The sequence below is a fragment of the Heliangelus exortis genome, chromosome 18 (assembly GCF_036169615.1).
Source record: "Heliangelus exortis chromosome 18, bHelExo1.hap1, whole genome shotgun sequence".
NCBI lineage: Eukaryota > Metazoa > Chordata > Aves > Apodiformes > Trochilidae > Heliangelus > Heliangelus exortis.
In genome coordinates this window covers 11,502,656-11,520,676 of record NC_092439.1, presented here as the reverse complement: position 1 = coordinate 11,520,676, position 18,021 = coordinate 11,502,656, and the positions used below count along the sequence as shown (strand labels likewise).

Below are 18,021 nucleotides of genomic sequence, written 5' to 3'. Positions count from 1 at the left end.
TGGAGTATCTTTACCCTCTCTCTTTACTCACTTATTATGCTGCTATCACAATTCATTACTCCATCCTTGCAATGGCTGCAATAAAAATACAAAGATGTACTGAGAGCCAGAAGATCTAAAATATTAATATTTTCTGTTTAATAATGAAGTATGAATCAATACAAAATAACTGCATAAATGTTTGCATTGAGTATTAGAACTGCAGCTAAAATGCACATTGCCTTAACACAGGGAATGTTAATTACTTTAAACTTTTGCTTTTTGCATAATGTTACTGTGAGTTAAATTGAGTGGGCTGCCAGAAAAATACATACAGGGATGCAACATTACACTGCTCCCAAGACAGCAGAGCAGAATAAACCAAACCCTGTACATAACAGAATCATTATGTAAAACAAAAATGTGATGAGAAATAGTATCCAAAAAAGAACTTCAGCCCACATACATGTATGTTACAACAAGCTCTTGGTATGGACCCTGATATGAATAATCTTAATGCTATTCTAAATGCTCCATCTTCCTTCTCAGCACAGAACTCTGTTGAAATTCAAGCTGTTATTTTATGTGAAGCACTTCGCTACACCAACAGCTCGTGTTATGCCACAGCTGAAGATAAACCCCCGATGGTAAATATAAAACAACCACAAGCTACCATGGAACAATTTTTTGTACTGAATTGGAGTGACTTTTCTCCAAGCGAAACACAATAACAGGAGATTGGTAACTTTGTCTTTTCTCAGTGTCTCCTAATCTGGATCATGAACAAAGTATCTGCCTGAGAACACCCATAGCACTATTAATTTCTATCTCATTTGTAACAAGTAAAATGTTTTAATTATTGTAAGTCGTTTTGGCTCACGGGAGGAAGCAGGGATGCAGTTTATAATTCTTTTTCTTATGTTGTCTCAAATTTATTTTGCTTCAGCAACATGACAGGATTCTGGAATACCAACCTCCTGTGTCTATTATCAGAATCAGCTGGAACTACAGTTCATCATCAGAGCCTAAAACCTAATTTCTAAAGAAGCTCTGTTCAAACATACAAGGATAATGTATATAGCTTTATTTGGTGTGTTTAACTAAAAAATTACCACAACAACAAACAAACCTACAGGATAGCCAGAAGGATTTGCTAAAGCTCACCAGTCAGCCAGGTGAAACAAAGGTTTTTGTATCTTACCATTTGCCTAAAGATGTCATAACATTTTCTCCAGGGGGATAGTCAATTCCTTGAAAATAACACGGGCATTCACTTCTGGAGTAGAGGAAAAAAATGTAACAGAGATTAACTACAAGTGAAGGAAGAAAAATTTCCATCAACTTAACTGTTGTTCAAAGTACAACTGCTTACTTTGTTGGTTTGGTGAGGTTTTTTTGCCATGTAGATGGGGGTTTTGTTCATTGTGTTTTTGAAAAGGCACAAGAAATTTATTTCAATACTGCTATATATCTAGAGCACATTTCAAACCAAACCAATGACAAAGCAGGACCTCTAGACAACAAGGGACAACTCTGAAATCTCTTATATGCCAAAAGGCAGGGAATATGTAACAACTACCTTCTGTATTACCCAGACCCATCCAACATCATTCAAGAGCTATTTTTGATGTACACAGATTATGTACAATTCTAGGATCCCATTAAGTTTGCAGATGCATAATAACAACAAGGTAACATGTTTATTAGCTTTTCATTCTGACTTGCAAATGCAGTGACCTAAAAGAATGAGTGTCTCTACAAAAGCTGCAGCTGAACCCACCTCTGTACACATCGTTCAGTCTTGGAATCCAAATACATTCCAGAGGGACAAGCACAGCCCTCAACACAATCACTGCTGCATGTCTCTGGCACAGAGAGGGCTTGGCAGGTTCTGCCACAGGTAGATACACAAGTACTGTACTCCTTTGTATCATCACATGAAAGAGCTGTCCAAACGAAACAAATATCTCAAATTACACTGCAAGAGACTCCAGTAGCTCCCAACAGTTTCCTGATAAACATCGTTATTCTTTCAGCCCAAATCACACTAAATTCTGCTAAAATTGCTATCTTGGCACTATGCTGTACAAACTACACAGATGTAAATCTGCAGTAATAATGAGTACAATGAAGCCTGCACAGTTAATCCAGATTTATACAGGGGAAACTGAACAGCTGAAGCTTTTTCCCCGCCATCTCTAACTATGAAAATGTTTGGATCTCGTGTATGAGCTTTGGGAAATGGACTGCATCTTGAAGAAAGCATTAAAAACAACAAAGTGTGCATGCTTTGTAGATGTTCCACAGTGCCATCTTGGCTTTGTTTGGTTTTGCGTTTTGTTGTGGGGTTTTTTTTTTTACAAATATCCTATGTTTCTGAAGCCTCACCTACTGAAAAATTAGGGGTGTCACTTTGAGGTTGTTTTATAGGGTCTCCAATTACATAATTTTAGAAAATGAGGGCACTACATGTCCTATCAATGTTGTTTACATCATTAATAATCCACAGAAATGAAAAAAACTATTTTCCGCTCCTCTACTTGTGAGGCTTTATAAAGCAGATAAAAGATTTCACCTTTGGCTAGTTTTCCATTCATTTTAAATTAAATATCAATAATACCAATTCTCTACACTTATTTCAGCATTAAGTGAACTCCAGGGTCTCCAAGAGTAAGAAAGCAAGAGATTGTCACACAGCAGAAACTGACAATAGTCCAGCTAAAACCGCTGAATACATTATCATAATTTTAATTTCATGCATTTAAAGAATTAGATAAATGTAGCATCTACAGGGAAAAAAAACATTTTAATAGGCAGTTCATGAATAATATCAACATGGGTATGAGATACTCAAAGCCATAAAAGTGATAAACATATTTTTAATTTGGTATACATTTGAGGCCATCCAAATTGCTTGATTCTATAGTACTCAAATAGTAAGTATTTAAGACTAGAAGTGAGATGCAACTCACCACAGTCTGGGACACCTCCTCTGAAATCTATTACAACTCCAAATCTTCGACAGTGATGAGCATAATGGGCCAGAGCAGAGCAAAAACAATGCTGTCCACACTTGCAAGTGTCTCTTCTGCACTGCTCAAAATAGGGAACAGGACTCAAATAGGGGTAGCACGGAGCAAAAAGTTCTTTCGTAAGGATGCTACAAGCTTCTGCTGCATAAGAGGCTACACAAATAACAGATTAAACACTCTCTCAGTGAGGCAGTTAAAAAAGACTTGGAATAAAAATCATCTTCAACATAATGCAAATCATGGTTACAGACTACTGCTGTATATATCTTTGATATCTATGCAACTGCAGAAGAGAATCAGATGCTCATGGGTTTGAGCTCTGGGAATGATTTCAAGGTATTTTGGAAACTTTACAATATGCAGATAGTGGCTACATACAGTCCCTTATCTTTAAACTGGTGTGTGAATGTGGGTCAGGGAACAGATGCTACACACCCTCACCAGTGCCTTTCATAAACACACAGGATTACATATTTTTCACTTTAAGACATTCCCAGTAACTGCTTCAACAGCTCAATATTTTAAAGAATGTTACCTATTGTTTCAAAGAGAAAGAGCAGCTAGCCTGGGATAATAAAATCACACAGGAAAAGGAAAGCAGTACCAAATAGTTATGTGTGGAGCTCCAAACACAGAGCTCATCTGAACAGTCTAATTCTGAACGCATTAAGTAGCTGTGCAATAGTGGTAAAAGAAATAATGTATTAGCAATGAGAAATGTATATCCCACAAAATGAGAAATGCATAAACTGGGACTTGAAAATTACTTTTCCAGAATTTCTGACTTCTTGTACAGGCCACTTCTTTCCCACATTTGTGTCCAAATAGACTACCAAGAATGCAGCACAGACTGCATAAATACTCAAAAGATGGGATAATGTAGGAGGTGTTATTATTTCCTAGTACTGCTGAAATCACAGCAAAACCTTATTCAGTGTTATGCCTCTCTAAGTGTGTAGACTAAAAAACACAAAGTGGAAGGAACTGTGAAATGGAGATATCTGGTGATCCTCCACGTGCATCACTACTAAAGGATGTCTTAGTGACCACCTGAGGTTCTGATGGCATCATACATCAGCATCTGTCCTCATCTGGACCCTTTCAGCTGAACCTCTAAGCTTACCACAGATATAGTAAGTAGTAAAACACTGTCAAAACAAATTGACCTTCACTGCCCACCTGCCTGCAGATGAACATCACAGGGATCCATTTGTGAGTTATCATGCACGGGAATGCAGGCTGATGAAGTTCTCCATGTGTTTCCAAACAGCTCTGGAGTGCTTTCAGTTACTCCAACTGGAGATCTTTTACAAAACAGTCACAATAAATGCAGTGAACTTACAGAATGGACTCAGTTCCAATACCCCCTTTCAGCAAAACCATTTCAAGGTTCCCTCCCACTGATCCATAGACTCATGCACCTTCCTGCAAAGTGCTGTCACTTAAAAGTTTCAGGACTTGACTTTTTCTGGCAAAGGACCAGAAAGAATAAGTGCTCCAGAGCCATTAGACATTATGTATGGAAGGACAGAACAAACCAGACCAAGTTCCATTTTCTTGGTCAAAGACTTTTTCTGTCATGCTCTAAATTTGTATTCTCCTCCCACTTCCATTAGGGTGCTCAACCCTCTGGAAACAAACTTGCCCTTTATCCATAGGAAATATGCTGCAAGTAAGCTGGACAAAGAGCTGTAAAGAAGATGGACCACTTTTCACTGCATCACTAGGAAGCAAACCTTAGGCAACAGCCAATTCCTGTTGCTGGTCTGCAGAAAATAAACAATGGAGGCTTTGTCAGAGAGAGCAGATTAGAGCTTGCAGCAAAAAAATAGGAGCTAGGAAGAGATGATGAGTCTTGCAGGGAGGCAGAAAGTCCCTTACATATTGGCCACCTCCATATTTTGAAAAAAACTTTTCAGGAAAACTAGCACTTATGAGTCATGTATGTTTCACTGTATTTTTATATAAATACATGCAAAACAAAACCTGGCTTCATATCCCATAGCTGGAGATACAGATTTGCTGTGAGCAAACTAAAACCTATGATCTCATTCACTAATACAACACTGCAAAATAAATTATTCTTGGTATCCATTCATTCAGGTTCCATACACACTTGATCTGCCACAAATTGTAGATATTCATATACTGGTAAATAAAAATCTTGCAGCTATTCATACAAAAAATCATCCTCAGTATTTCCATTGAAGGTTCCACAAAGGCCCACGGTGTCATCTTTCCACCTTTCATCAGCTTGAAGGTAAAGCCTCAGTCCTTCTCTGTCATACAGTATCTGTAATCCAATGTGTGTCTTTACTTGAAGGAACACAGAGGAGAGTTTCCGTATTTCAAATAATTCTGGAGAGTAAAAACAGAGATTGTTGAAAGGCAAGGGGAGCCTGCTTGTAATTTGAATATTTGCATTTTGTTCCTTGTCATTGCACTGTTTTTGTTTTGTATCACTTTCATGTAAGTTATATTTTTGCCTACTAGGGCCCTATTTCCCCCTAGCCATTGAGTTCAAAAGTGCAAAGAAATGTTACACTACTTCAGAGTTTAAAGAAGAAAAAAAAACAACTTATTGACACATGTCTGAAAAAAAATGCATTCAGAGTCCACTGAAATATTCATAAAGGTTAAGTAAAAGCAAATCAATTTAAAGACACAAGCTCTGGTGATAACACCACAGGCCATTTATTTAGACAAACTAATCCTATAACCAGCAACACACTTCCTGCAGTAAAGCCTTTTCTGGGAAATTCCCAAAGATCCAAGGCCTCACAGACAACAAATATACTAAAGGTTTGTATATTAAGCTCTCATTGAAGCTAACACTGAATCCCACAGAAGACAGACATATGTTCATATGTAGAATATTTGGCAGTAGCTTCCAGATGGAGGAATTTAAAAACTCAAAGAAACAAAAGAAACTTTCTTTCTGAAAACCATGTAGTTTATCCTCTTAGGGGGAAGGAGAAGGGGAGGAGGGGGACCCTTACACATATTCGAGTTGCTTACCAAAAAGGGAAAATAAATTATTATATTCAAGAACCAGAGAAAAGAATTTCCTCTCAGAAAAAAAAAAATGTGGAGGATGAGTTGCTAGAGACAGAACATCCTCAATCTTAACCTAAGAGATGCTAGCACATTACAGCTACTGTACAACTGCTACTCTTAGTGTAAGTAGTAAATCAGCAGTTAATTTGTGAAACATTCCACTAAAAATTAAAAATTTTGATATTAGCAGTATACCATATCAGAATGTCAGCAATATTGACAGTATCACAGTGTACATATATGCCATTAAAATACTGCTTCACTGCTTGATAGGAGTTACATTCTTATATATTATTCCTTACCATCTGCATAAGGCAGGTTAATTTTGTATTGGTCATATACCAAAACATCTCCTGAATGAGTCAGAGTCACTTGCCTCTTGGAGTCCTGCTTAAGGATGAGGCTGATTGATTGGATACATGACCCATCCTGGTTCTACAAATAAGAGCACAACATTTAGAAAAAAATTAAACAGGATAAATGTTAAATAGGAGTGCAAGTAAAAGCGTAATTAGTGAGGAATCGAGAATTTTCTGTTGTATTTTGCTTCTTAGGTGAGTGCACTTGAAAAGCACAGTTTTACTGCTAAGAAAACAGTATTTTGAATGATTTCACGGGCATCTTAAAATAGAACACTAACCTGTTACACAAATACACTCAAAACTGGTCTTGGAAAGAAAAACTTCAACAGTTCTTACAAGGCTTAGTACAAAGACACTGTAATTTGAGACCCCCTGATTAAAGACCCACTGAAGCTGAGTTAATGCTTGCAAACTCTACTGTACTATCCACATAGCAGTGTACATAAATTTGAATTATTCTGATATACCCAGGTGCTTTTAAAGAACATTTAAGACATAAAATTCTTTCAAAGGCAAATCATCTTGCGAATCATTATCTAAAATACCCTCTAAGTTAATTCTTTCTGGGGCAAACTATGGAGCATGTTCATAAGCTCCCTGGATGAATAATGATGAAAAAAAGGCATCATTGTGACAGGATAAAAATATTGCAACATCTAACTGGCTCTGCTTGCTTGTTGTTACTACCACTGTTTATTTATATTTCTATATCTAGATCCATTCCCTTCTGTGGCACTTAATCATCAACATTAGCAAAAGCAGCTAAACAACTGAAATCCTAAGAAGCAAAGTGTGAAGACTCAAGTTTCACAACATAAAAATGCACATAGTCTAGACAGGATTTCATAACAGCTTCAAGATCAATAATTAAATTCAAACTAACTGCTTTCATCAGAATGGAAGTTGACTATAGTACACTTGTTCTGTTCTAGCCAGGTTTGACTTCTTTTTTTCCCCATTCAAATAAGTCCTGAAACTGGCTGGCACATAAGTGAAGACCAAGTTACTAAATATTCCTGCATGTTTTATGTTACTGTGGTGATCTTCAATTCAATAGCCCACAGCACAGGTGGAAAGATGCTCTAGAATGAGGGCTACTGAACATCTGCTATTTTCCACATACCACAGTAACAAATTCACTGTGCTAAATAACATGGCAGCTAATCAGATACGTGATCAACACTGGTGAATTCCTATCAAAGTGTCCAAGTCAGGATTTCCACTTTTTAGATTAACTACAGATTAACTACAGGCTTTCAATGTCCATAGGGAAAGAGTGCTTATTAAGCCAGGCTTACTTATCACAAAAGATACTCAGATTTACCTTTACAGAATTAACTGCATTGCCTGACCCACTGAAAAGCATCACTGGAGCTGCAGGGATCTCTGAACACTACCATGAAGCTTTAACAGCTGGGCCAGCACAGCTCAGATCATCTGTCAGTCCTTCAAGTACCAGGGACACAGAGGTTCACACAGTGGTGTGTCAGGATTTAACACAACATTCAGAATTTTCCTGTCTCTAAATAACAGTGCAACAGCAGCCTTTTGCCAACAGTTGAAATTATAAAATTTCAAAACAGCAAATTATAGCTGGAGATATTTCATCAGCTCAATTAGGTCTCCGGGACTGACACTGAAGACAGACATATGGGAAGTCCTGCTCTTGTGTCTTAATCTTGTTGTATTGCATCCTGAAGAAATTAGGTTTTTGTGCATATCATTCAGCAACACTGGCTACAAATTGACAATTCTGTTGACCTTTTAAGAAGCTGAAAATAACGGAATGCCAGCTGGCAATCACAGCAGACCAGAGCCAAAAGAAGTACCCTCCATAGTGTATACATTACTACACAATATTGACAAAAGCTTTATTATACTTTCTTGCTGAAACAGAAGAAAAAATTCTGCCTGACAATTACTCTCTGTTCCAATGAACTGCTTCTTTCACAGCACTGTCGCTGCCAACTTTCAGCAGGTGCTTTCACAGGAATAGCCATTTCTCTCACTAGACACTTTAAAAAAATTCTATATTCACAAGACCTTCTCATCATACAAACTACAAAGCCAGTGATCTTGTCACCTGAAACTCAGATAAGGTTGAGCTATGCTTATCACTTGACTGATTCTCCTTCCAAAAAGTGCTTAAACAAAATTTCACATCATTTTGATGTAACTTGTTGCTTGATGACTGTTTATGTCACCAGCTCTAAGGCTCTAGATGACTGGAGTCTTTGTGATTCTGAGAGCTAAAATCTTCCCAGGTATTTTCTTTCTACATTTTTTAATCTGCTTGAATAAGATAGGACTGATAAGGTGGTTTGTTTTTTTTTTAAAAAGCACATAATATCTCAAACTATCATGAAATATGAGATTCTGCTCTACAAATCTTTTAGCTTTCCATTTCAATTCATTCATTTTTATAAATGGGAAAAAAGATAATGGATGGTGCCTAGGGAACTGTAAAGCAGCTTTTCAGCCAAGTGATACCAGCTAGTAGCTAGCTAGACACTTGAATAGCTGCACTGAAGCCCCACATTCTTGCCTTAGGGTACACAAACTGCTCCTGCTAACCTCTCACAACCCATACATTGGCAATTAATAGCCCTGGAACATACCACATAAACCCCTGGTCACCCATCTGGCTGCTCATCTCCAGAATGCTTCACACAAACCTCTGTAAAAATCTACACCTGGTGATCAGGCTACCTTTGCCAAAGGCTAGGAGAAATATTAAGCCCAGAATACAGTAGAAGCTAAGAAAATTTTTTCCACCTACAAACCAGTTGGACACAGACACATTAAGCAAGTCCTGAAGTCAGGGTGAAGCAGATGTAAGAACTGCAAGGCTTTGCCATCTCAAGAGCACTGCAGAATGCCAACTAATTTGATCATCACTTTCCCTGACAAAAGTATTTCCAGAACTGTCCCAAAAGGCTACCTCAGGGAGTTGTAAGCTATTAAAGCATAACAAAGCAGATTCACAGTTCAGGAATTTTTCAATTCTGGTAACTTCTCCCTGTCACATACATCACCCAGTACACTTCTCCAAGAAACTGTAGAAGAGATAGTGGAGCACTTAATTGCTGATCATCCAGCTAGAAAATACTTTTGGTCTCTATGCAGTTTCTTACTTCTCAGCTTTTATCACCAAGATGAAGACTCCAAACACTCAGTCACCCATCTCTTACCTGAATTCCAAATAAATATTTCTATTACAATAAACTTGTCAATGCCACTTGCATGTGACTTCCTTATGCTGAAAGGTCTTCTCTTTCATACTGAGAAGTAGGTGCACAAAGACAAGATAACTCAGTCAACAACACTTCTTGCACCACATGTGCATTTTTAAGATCCACTCTAACTTGCCTTAATGCCCTCAAAACTGCAAGACAAAGAGTATCATAAGAATGAAATCCACATATACAACAAAAAGGGGAGAGTGGGTCTTGGACTTAAAACAATTAAATATTCAGTTACTTCTGTTGACTGTATCAGAAACTTTCAAATAGAAGGTAGAAGTCCCTTACTATCAGCTCTGTATAGGCACATGCATGTTTGACTGAAATCAGTTGTACAGGATACCAGCTCAGCAACAGCAACAGAGATGCATACATACACCCAAATAGGACAGAGCTGTCCCAAAAGCTGTCCTAAATTTTTGATAATAAGGAAAATAGTAATGAAATCCAAGCTGCAAGAACCAAGCTAAAAGAAAAATGTATATTCAAGGCACAAAAGTGCCATTCTTCCTTCAAGGCTTATTTTGTGGTGGCTGCAAATCCATGAAGTTGTACTCAGAAAACAAGTCACACAGGGTTTGCTGCACGAATCACCATATGCTATTGACTGACCTCAACCAGCACTGAATCAGAACACTAGCATAATCTTTCCTATTACCTGCAAATAAACATGAGAATTTCTGTACAGACTTCCTTTGCACCATTGTTTTTCAACTATTTAATCGTTAAGGGAAATTGTTGCTTCTAATAAGTTTTAATATATTCAACTGCAGGTAGCTTTCATTATTTTAATATTTCCCCCCACCCCCCTCTGATTAATAAACCCTTCAGGATATAAACATAACAAGAAGGTTCTGGACCTTACCTGGCCACAAGGAGCATTTTGCAGGGATATGGTAAATGCTCCAGATGTACGGCTTTTGGCTAAAATGTACTGGCAGGTGGCTTGAAATGTGTATTTGCGCCCATCAAAGGTCATGAAATGAATGTCTCCTGAAACTGAGCATTCAGCTGGCAAAGATAACACAGAGTATATTAAAGTATGTAAAGCCAGTGCAATCCTAACAGTTATTACTTCTCTAGAGCTCATACACTCTTCTACTTGCTATAATTTAAAAAATTGTATTTACATTACAACAAGGTAGTAGGAACCCAGTTAAAGAACTGAACCTTGTCCTTGCTCTTGTTTTAAAGTTCCTATTTGAAGCCAAGCCAAGGTAACTAAACAATTCTTCCCCCAGAAGGGGGCAATAATATGTGTGATCCTTACAACCAGGGTATTTGATTTGTGGCTCTAATTTGCAGAAACATTAGCAACTCCCACAGCTCATTGATAACTCTGAGAGTAGAGCTTCAATCTATTGGCAGTCATGAGGCCATGGGTAAATTTACCATGCAAAACCCTTTTGACCTCAATCTCTTTTGACCTAACAGTAATATTTTGCCACAAGTAAAAATTCAGTTATTAAAAAAGTTAAATATTCAAGACTTTCACATACCTGGACATGTAAGATTTGTACAAATCCACTTTCCTCCAATGCACGTGCTGAAATAAAACAAAAATATTTTATATTTTACTTTTGGTGAAGTATATATGGCTGTCCCTCAGTTGGTTTTCCTGCATTCCTTCTGTATGAAATGAGCACCAAGTGTCTCACAAAAGAGTGTAACATAACAGAGCTATCAGTCACTAGACTCCCTGGAAGCTGTCATGGGATATGATCGGGTTAACTTCATCCATGGATCCAGTAACATTTTTCTTTCTTTTTATCTCCTTGATAACCATTATGAAAGTTCAGGATAATTAAAACTGAGAAGAATACATACAATAAATCTGAACCTTATTTTAAAAAAATAGAGCTACTTTGAAAATAGGAGGCTGCACATCTGCAAGCTCACCCATTTTCTTCAATTAAGTTGATCCAATAATAAGCATGATGCCTTTCTAGAAACTTCTTTCCAAGGTATAAAATTAACTTTCAGATTCCCAAAGCAGCAGTGAGATTTATCTTCTTTGTGTGCAAGTGAGACAAAGTCATTCTCCTGTTACTTTTACTTTGAGGCAGAGTTCAAGGTGAAAAGAGTACTAAATATTAGAGTATTCTCTGCAACATCTGTCATTTGCTCTTCTTACCCTTTCGTAGCTCCATAGTTTCTCTTCACAGCAAAATGTTTATATAACAGTTTTTCTATGTAGAAACAGTAAGGACTTAAACTTTATCCAATTTTTAACTAAATAGGCCTTGAAGTTGTCTCTCATAACCATGAAAGAGAGTAAGCCCACAAAGTAAAAAATAAAATTACCTACCAGTTATTACATTCCTCGTAAACCACTGAACCCATTTCAAAGGAGTTTCCGTGGTAGTCACAAGGACAGTCCATAGGCTTGACACACAATTCATTTTCATAAATCAAACCTAGAAAAAATAAGATCACAAGTAAAAAGTGAAACAACTACACACATAGATGGAACATTAACAAGTACACCCAAGAACAACACAAATGGTCACATGATAATAAAAGTCTAAACCATTTTTTAGTCATTTTTGCAGAACAAGCATCTATTTGAATTATAGTAAATTATATGGACCAAGTCTCTATATTGCTTGAAATACATTAAGAATAGTGTGATTAACAGGTATTTCAAGCATTTAATACTGGGGGAGAGGAAACCACTCACACACACAAAAAAGAAAACAAAACCAATGAAAACAGAAAACCCCACAACCAACCAAATACATAAATGCCAAGCCATGCTGCTTTGGGTACCTTTGGCTTCTTTTTTGGACTTTCACACATCTTTGTTTCTATACAGTAAGACACAGTTTGGTCGTTATTTTACTATGATGGTTTTTTACTTAGTTTTTATTTTTTAATTATTCCATTATTAGAGAACCAAAAGCAGCTTCAGTACCCCATAAAAGATAAAATGTATGATAAAGATTATTATACTTCTGAATCACCAGGGTATATATGAATCAGAACTTGAAGATCTATGGTCTAACTTTCCCTATCCTTTTTCAGATAGAATTATGTACCCAAGAGAAGCCATCAGGAAAACTGGACAAAGTATATTTTGGTAATAAGGGTAAAAGTTTGCTAGAGGTAAAAAGCTCACTTGCCAGAATCATACAACAGGAGAGTTGTTGCCTTGTCAATAACAGAGGAAACCTCATTTTTCACTCAAATTGTGAAATTCTACAACTAGAATTTAGATCTGTATTGAAACCTATTCCCACTTTTTACAGGGAAGAAAAGTCTTTCTTTTCAGTTATGAGGAAAATAAGGTCATTACTCCACTCTCTGTTGGCAATATGTTTATTTAAAGAGCTCTTGTGAATGCCTTAACAGAGCCAGGCCATGTAGGTATGTAAATGTGGTGAAAAAACATCTCTAAGTTATATAGAATCAAATAACATGTATTTGAGAAGCAAAACTTACCATCTGGACAGTAGCATCCATCAATGCAGGGAAGCTCACTGTCAATACACTGTGACTGCTGGTGACATGAAGCAGGGCAACAGTTGATGCACTCATTATAGGTCAAGGGTTCAGGACAGGTAATCACTGAAAACAGAGAAATGAAAAGGTGCTACTGTCTCAGGGCTTCAATAGGTTGTGCATGTGTCTTTTGGGTATTTCTAAGTCAGTTGAGTGTTGTCTAGAACAACAAAGCAATGGCTTTCAAAACACACACACACAGAGCATACATGTATTTATATTCTGTCCTATAAAGGTTCATTGAGATAGAATAATCTTAAATTACACCAAGGGACACTCCTGAAAACTTTCTCACAGCTGAGTTATTTAGATACTCAGGCCAGCATAGAAAGTGTTAGAACATTCATTACCAAATAGTTTGGAAATGGAGGGAAAATCTTCTGTCACAAATGACCAGGCAGTTTTGGTCCTGTGTTCCAGTCAGGCAGAAAGATTTGACCATCTATTTCAAATTTACTTTCTGTGACTTCTAAGATGAAAACTTACACAACTGCATTTTGGTTTTGTCATGGTAAATCTTAGAAAGCCATGAAAATTTTGACAATAGTTATAGTAGCTCTATGAAAAACCAAATTACTAATAACCTTAGAGAATCTGATGTTTTCATAAAAAGGTTCTTAAAACACATTCCAATAAACTTAGTGATTTAAATACATTCAGTACAAATTACACATATATATAAAAAAAAAAATCATTGCCTTTATGTAGCCTTGAAATTAGTCCATAGTTATGCTTCTCTCGAGAGCTACACGATTTCAAAATTAGAGGAAGGACAAAGAAGTAAAAGTATAAAGAGTACTCTTTAAAATACAACTAGTAAGCTGTATTTCCAAGAAAGCAAGCATCTGCATACCACACTGCTGAAAATGCATTCTCCATCCATGAAGTGGCTTTCCTGACTGGGCACAGGCTCTGGCATATTCAGTTAATGCTCGACACCAGGTTGCATTATCAACTGCTGACCTTACACAAATAAAAACTGACATATTATTTTCTACCTACATTCAAACACACAATCATAACTTTATTAATTATCCTGCACTGCACACAACCATTACATGGACAAGGACTATAGTAGGTTGCATGATGGCATAAATTCCAATAGTAATAAAATTCCTCTTTTCAATGGATTAACATATATATGGCTTTTGGATGCCAAACTGACCTATTCACTGTATCAGAAATACTAATGATGTTCACTAAAAATAGAAACAGATACCAGATCCAGTGTTAGATACACTAACAAACTTTAAAATTTTCACTAACAAATTATGAAAATATCTGGGCCTGATTTGGTCATCCTTATGCCAAAAAAACCTGCATCATCTCCACAGGAATTTCTGGCAGTGAAAATAGAACAAGTGAGAAGAGCAAGAGAATGAAAGGAATGTTAGGTAAAAACTGCTACTCCTAAAAAGACATGGGTTAGTTCTGTTGATATTTATAATTCATTCTCATGGTACTAAGAAAATGTTTTTTACTATAGCTTTGAAATCACCCAAAAACATTCACTTACATGCAGAGATCATTGGTGCAGCTTGCCATAAAAGGAAGAGGACTCACATACTCATGGCATTGTTCAAATGGGGGATGTAACAGGATATCACACAGAGTGTATACTTTCTGAAATGAGTAAGATAGATGCTGTAAAAAAGGTTTTTAAAAATGAACCCAAGTAGAATACAATACCATGGAAAATCAGAACAGACATCCTAGTCTGTGACTAGAAATCACTTTGCTCTCATCAGCAAGAAGCAGTGGCTGGCAACACCTGGTTCTCTGCATTGGAGTATTTATAACACTGCATCCTTTATCCAAGGTCTTATCAGTAGTAACAAAACATATCCCCTCCCCAAGAGAAGTACTTAAAAGAAAAAACTAATTCTCTGTGATGGACAAAAGTAGCAGTAATTGTGGGGGTTTTTTTGTTTTGGTTTTTTTTTTTTTTTTTTAACACTGGCAAATTAACTGTGGTCTCATTCAAGCTTTATTCTTATTTCTGTTCTTTCTAAGGCAATAAATGGGAACCAGTTCTTGAACACATCCCTACTTCTCAACTTTTCACTCACTTAGCTCCAGATTCAAGCACTTCTACTGTCTGCTGTGTGAACAATATAATTTAAGAAAATAAAACCAAACATATTTAATTTAATAATATAAGCCTATACAGAAAAAAGTGGGGAGAGCGGAGGAGACAAGGGAAGCTCTGCTGCAACAACCATTTTAATCCATGTTCAAAGAAGAACTGGGAATATTTCCAGTCTCCTTCAAGGCACTAAGTCAAATTACTACTCTAATTAGAATCATCAACTACTCCTAATAATTTTTTTTTTAACCAAACCTGTAGAGATTCATGGCTTTGTGTCAGACAGGGTGGTTCATTGAAAATAGATTTATCCCAATTCGCTGTTCCTTGTGGAGGACTTTCCTGCCAGCTCTCAGCAAATTCTGTTACATCATCTGTCAATTTTCCTAAACAAGACACAGAGAGTCACACAGTGACTTGGAAGAACAAAATTTTTAAAGCATTTCTCTGGGAAACATCTCAATAATCAAACCACCTCATTAAACAGAGAGCACCAAACCCTTCCCACAACTAAATGAACCAGCTGCTAGTCTGAAGACAATCTTGTTCTTTTAAGAACCAAAACTACTTCTAAAAGGGACTACAGAAGCAAGGCTTTAGAATGGCAGAAAGAAGCTTACTCATGTAATATGACAAGAAAGGGCTTTAGGGAGCAGGATTGTGCCTGCTGCAGTCAGTCAATGGAATCAAGGAAAGAAAAGTTGTATAAACTGTATATACATAGATCTATGTTGCTATTTCACATGAAACTCCCAACAGAGAGTCTGAAACCCAAGGAAGATGAGGCACTCCTGTGTTACTGCAAAGGTACAAAATGATTGTATACATTAATCAAATAAAGGTGAGACTATTTCACATAAGTAGGAATGTCTATTCTAGCTTTAACCTAGCTAGGAAAGGTATCATTCATCACAGACAAGTGGTGACACTGTTGATTACTTGGATTACTCACTAATGCCTATCTTGCTCTATCTTTATTACTACTGCTCCCCAGCTAATTGGATAAAGCTACAATGCAGTTTATCAACTGGTGCTACAATCACAGCTTTATGTGTCTGAGGTACTCTAAGAAAGGTGAGAGGGTAGACAAAAATCTTTGAAGGCAATGAGGACAATGAGTGATTGATTCTGGTATTATTTTAATCAGTTTGATTCAGTGAGCTGACCACTCAATGGAGGCAAGAGCTGATACTAGTGCAGGGCTAATGCTTTCTGAAGTTGAGTGACACACTAAAACAGGAAACTTACTACATAATGTACTCTGAGCTTTGAAGTAGTACTTTACAGAAACACTCTAATTTTAAAGAAGAGAACAGTTAAACAGCCCAAAGCAATGATTTCCAGAAGTTTTCATCACCAAACTTGGGATAACTTTTATGGGGTCTGATTTATTCTCCTGGCTCTTTTTTTTTTTTTTTTTTTTTTTTTTTTAATTTGCTTTATGGTGATATTTATTCAGTGTCTTTATATCAGATCTGGAGACATTTAAAAAAAGACTGGATGTGGCACTCAGTGCCATGGTCTAGCAACTGCTCCAGTGGGTCAAGGGTTGGACTAGATGATCTCTGAGGTCCCTTCCAACCCGGCTAATTCTATGATTCTATGATTTATTCAATACATGCCAATTAAACATGGTTTGGCAGTCTTTATCATTTTCTTAATTAAAATTATCAATTAATTACGAATAACAGTATCCCAGGCTTCCAGAGGCTCCTATATAGAACTGCTAAGAGGGCAGTGAACATTTAAAAGTCAGTTACATCTTTCAAGACTTAGGAAACCCAGTACAAATACCATTGTAGGTAATGGAGTGAGACAGCTTTTTGTCATGCTTCCTAGTGCTTCACCTCCCTCCCCCCTCTATTGAAAGTGCCCCTCTTCACCAACAATGTCACCTATAGAAATATTTCCATACCAGTTTTCCATTTCGAGTTGCCCATCCTACATACAATTACAATTAGAAACTAAGCAGAGTAACATTGAGTTCACCTGAAGGAAAACAAAGCAAAACAAAACCAAGCAGCCCACTCTATTAACAGAAGTGGTATTTTATATACTCACCATAACTAGTTTCAAGATCATCCTGCAGGACAGCATTATTGTTTCCACACAGTCCATGTGTTTTGCCCAGGTATTCTGGTGCCATTTTGATGTACACTGCAGACTTACCATCCCAAGCCAGAGTAAAGGCATATTGATGCCTGACTAGGAAATATCCAGCTAATTTCTGGATGTGCAAGTTTCCAATAGTATGAGGTAACTTCACTCTAGGAAATGAGACAGAATCAAAAACAACTTTATATGAGAAAGTATCACTATTAAAAATTGCTTGGTGGTTTAATGACCTCCTCATACATCTGAAAGCCCCTGATATAAATACTGAGTAATTCCATAAAAAGATTAAGTAAAACCAAGTTGCAAATATGAGCAAAACCAAAGAATCACTTTAGATGTCACCTTCCTCAGACACCACCCTGTAGATGGGGAATCATTATTAAAGATCTGATCTGGATAGAGTTTTTAAGCTTTCAGCAAATAACTGACTTAGTTACATCTCTTATAACACTGCTATCAAGAAAAAAGAATGCAATTACCCAAATCCTTTGTAAGTGACTTCACTGCTCATCTCTATCTGTTCATCTCCAGAAAAGAATAAACTGACAGACCTTTTGCAGAAGTAAGGAGAAAAATGGCACTCAGGATCATTATTCACCTGCCAAATAAAATTACTGGGCTTTAAAGTCAAGATTCTAATCAAGCTC

General features: G+C 36.9%; 1 protein-coding gene across 1 annotated transcript in view; it reads right to left on the bottom strand.

Moving 5' to 3' along the window:
- OTOG (otogelin) overlaps positions 1–18,021 on the bottom strand; it is an 80,342-nt gene that overhangs the window by 53,097 nt on the left and 9,224 nt on the right. The window contains exons 7-22 of the mRNA XM_071761720.1: positions 17,854–17,972; positions 17,321–17,526; positions 15,515–15,645; positions 14,690–14,796; positions 14,027–14,136; positions 13,114–13,239; positions 11,981–12,089; positions 11,172–11,218; positions 10,538–10,683; positions 6,371–6,503; positions 5,192–5,369; positions 4,191–4,315; positions 2,952–3,164; positions 1,760–1,925; positions 1,181–1,255; positions 32–75 (exon numbers count right to left, since the gene is read on the bottom strand). Coding sequence (XP_071617821.1) covers positions 32–75; positions 1,181–1,255; positions 1,760–1,925; positions 2,952–3,164; positions 4,191–4,315; positions 5,192–5,369; positions 6,371–6,503; positions 10,538–10,683; positions 11,172–11,218; positions 11,981–12,089; positions 13,114–13,239; positions 14,027–14,136; positions 14,690–14,796; positions 15,515–15,645; positions 17,321–17,526; positions 17,854–17,972 — 2,035 coding nt within the window. The remainder of the gene's footprint in view (positions 1–31; positions 76–1,180; positions 1,256–1,759; positions 1,926–2,951; positions 3,165–4,190; positions 4,316–5,191; positions 5,370–6,370; positions 6,504–10,537; positions 10,684–11,171; positions 11,219–11,980; positions 12,090–13,113; positions 13,240–14,026; positions 14,137–14,689; positions 14,797–15,514; positions 15,646–17,320; positions 17,527–17,853; positions 17,973–18,021) is intronic.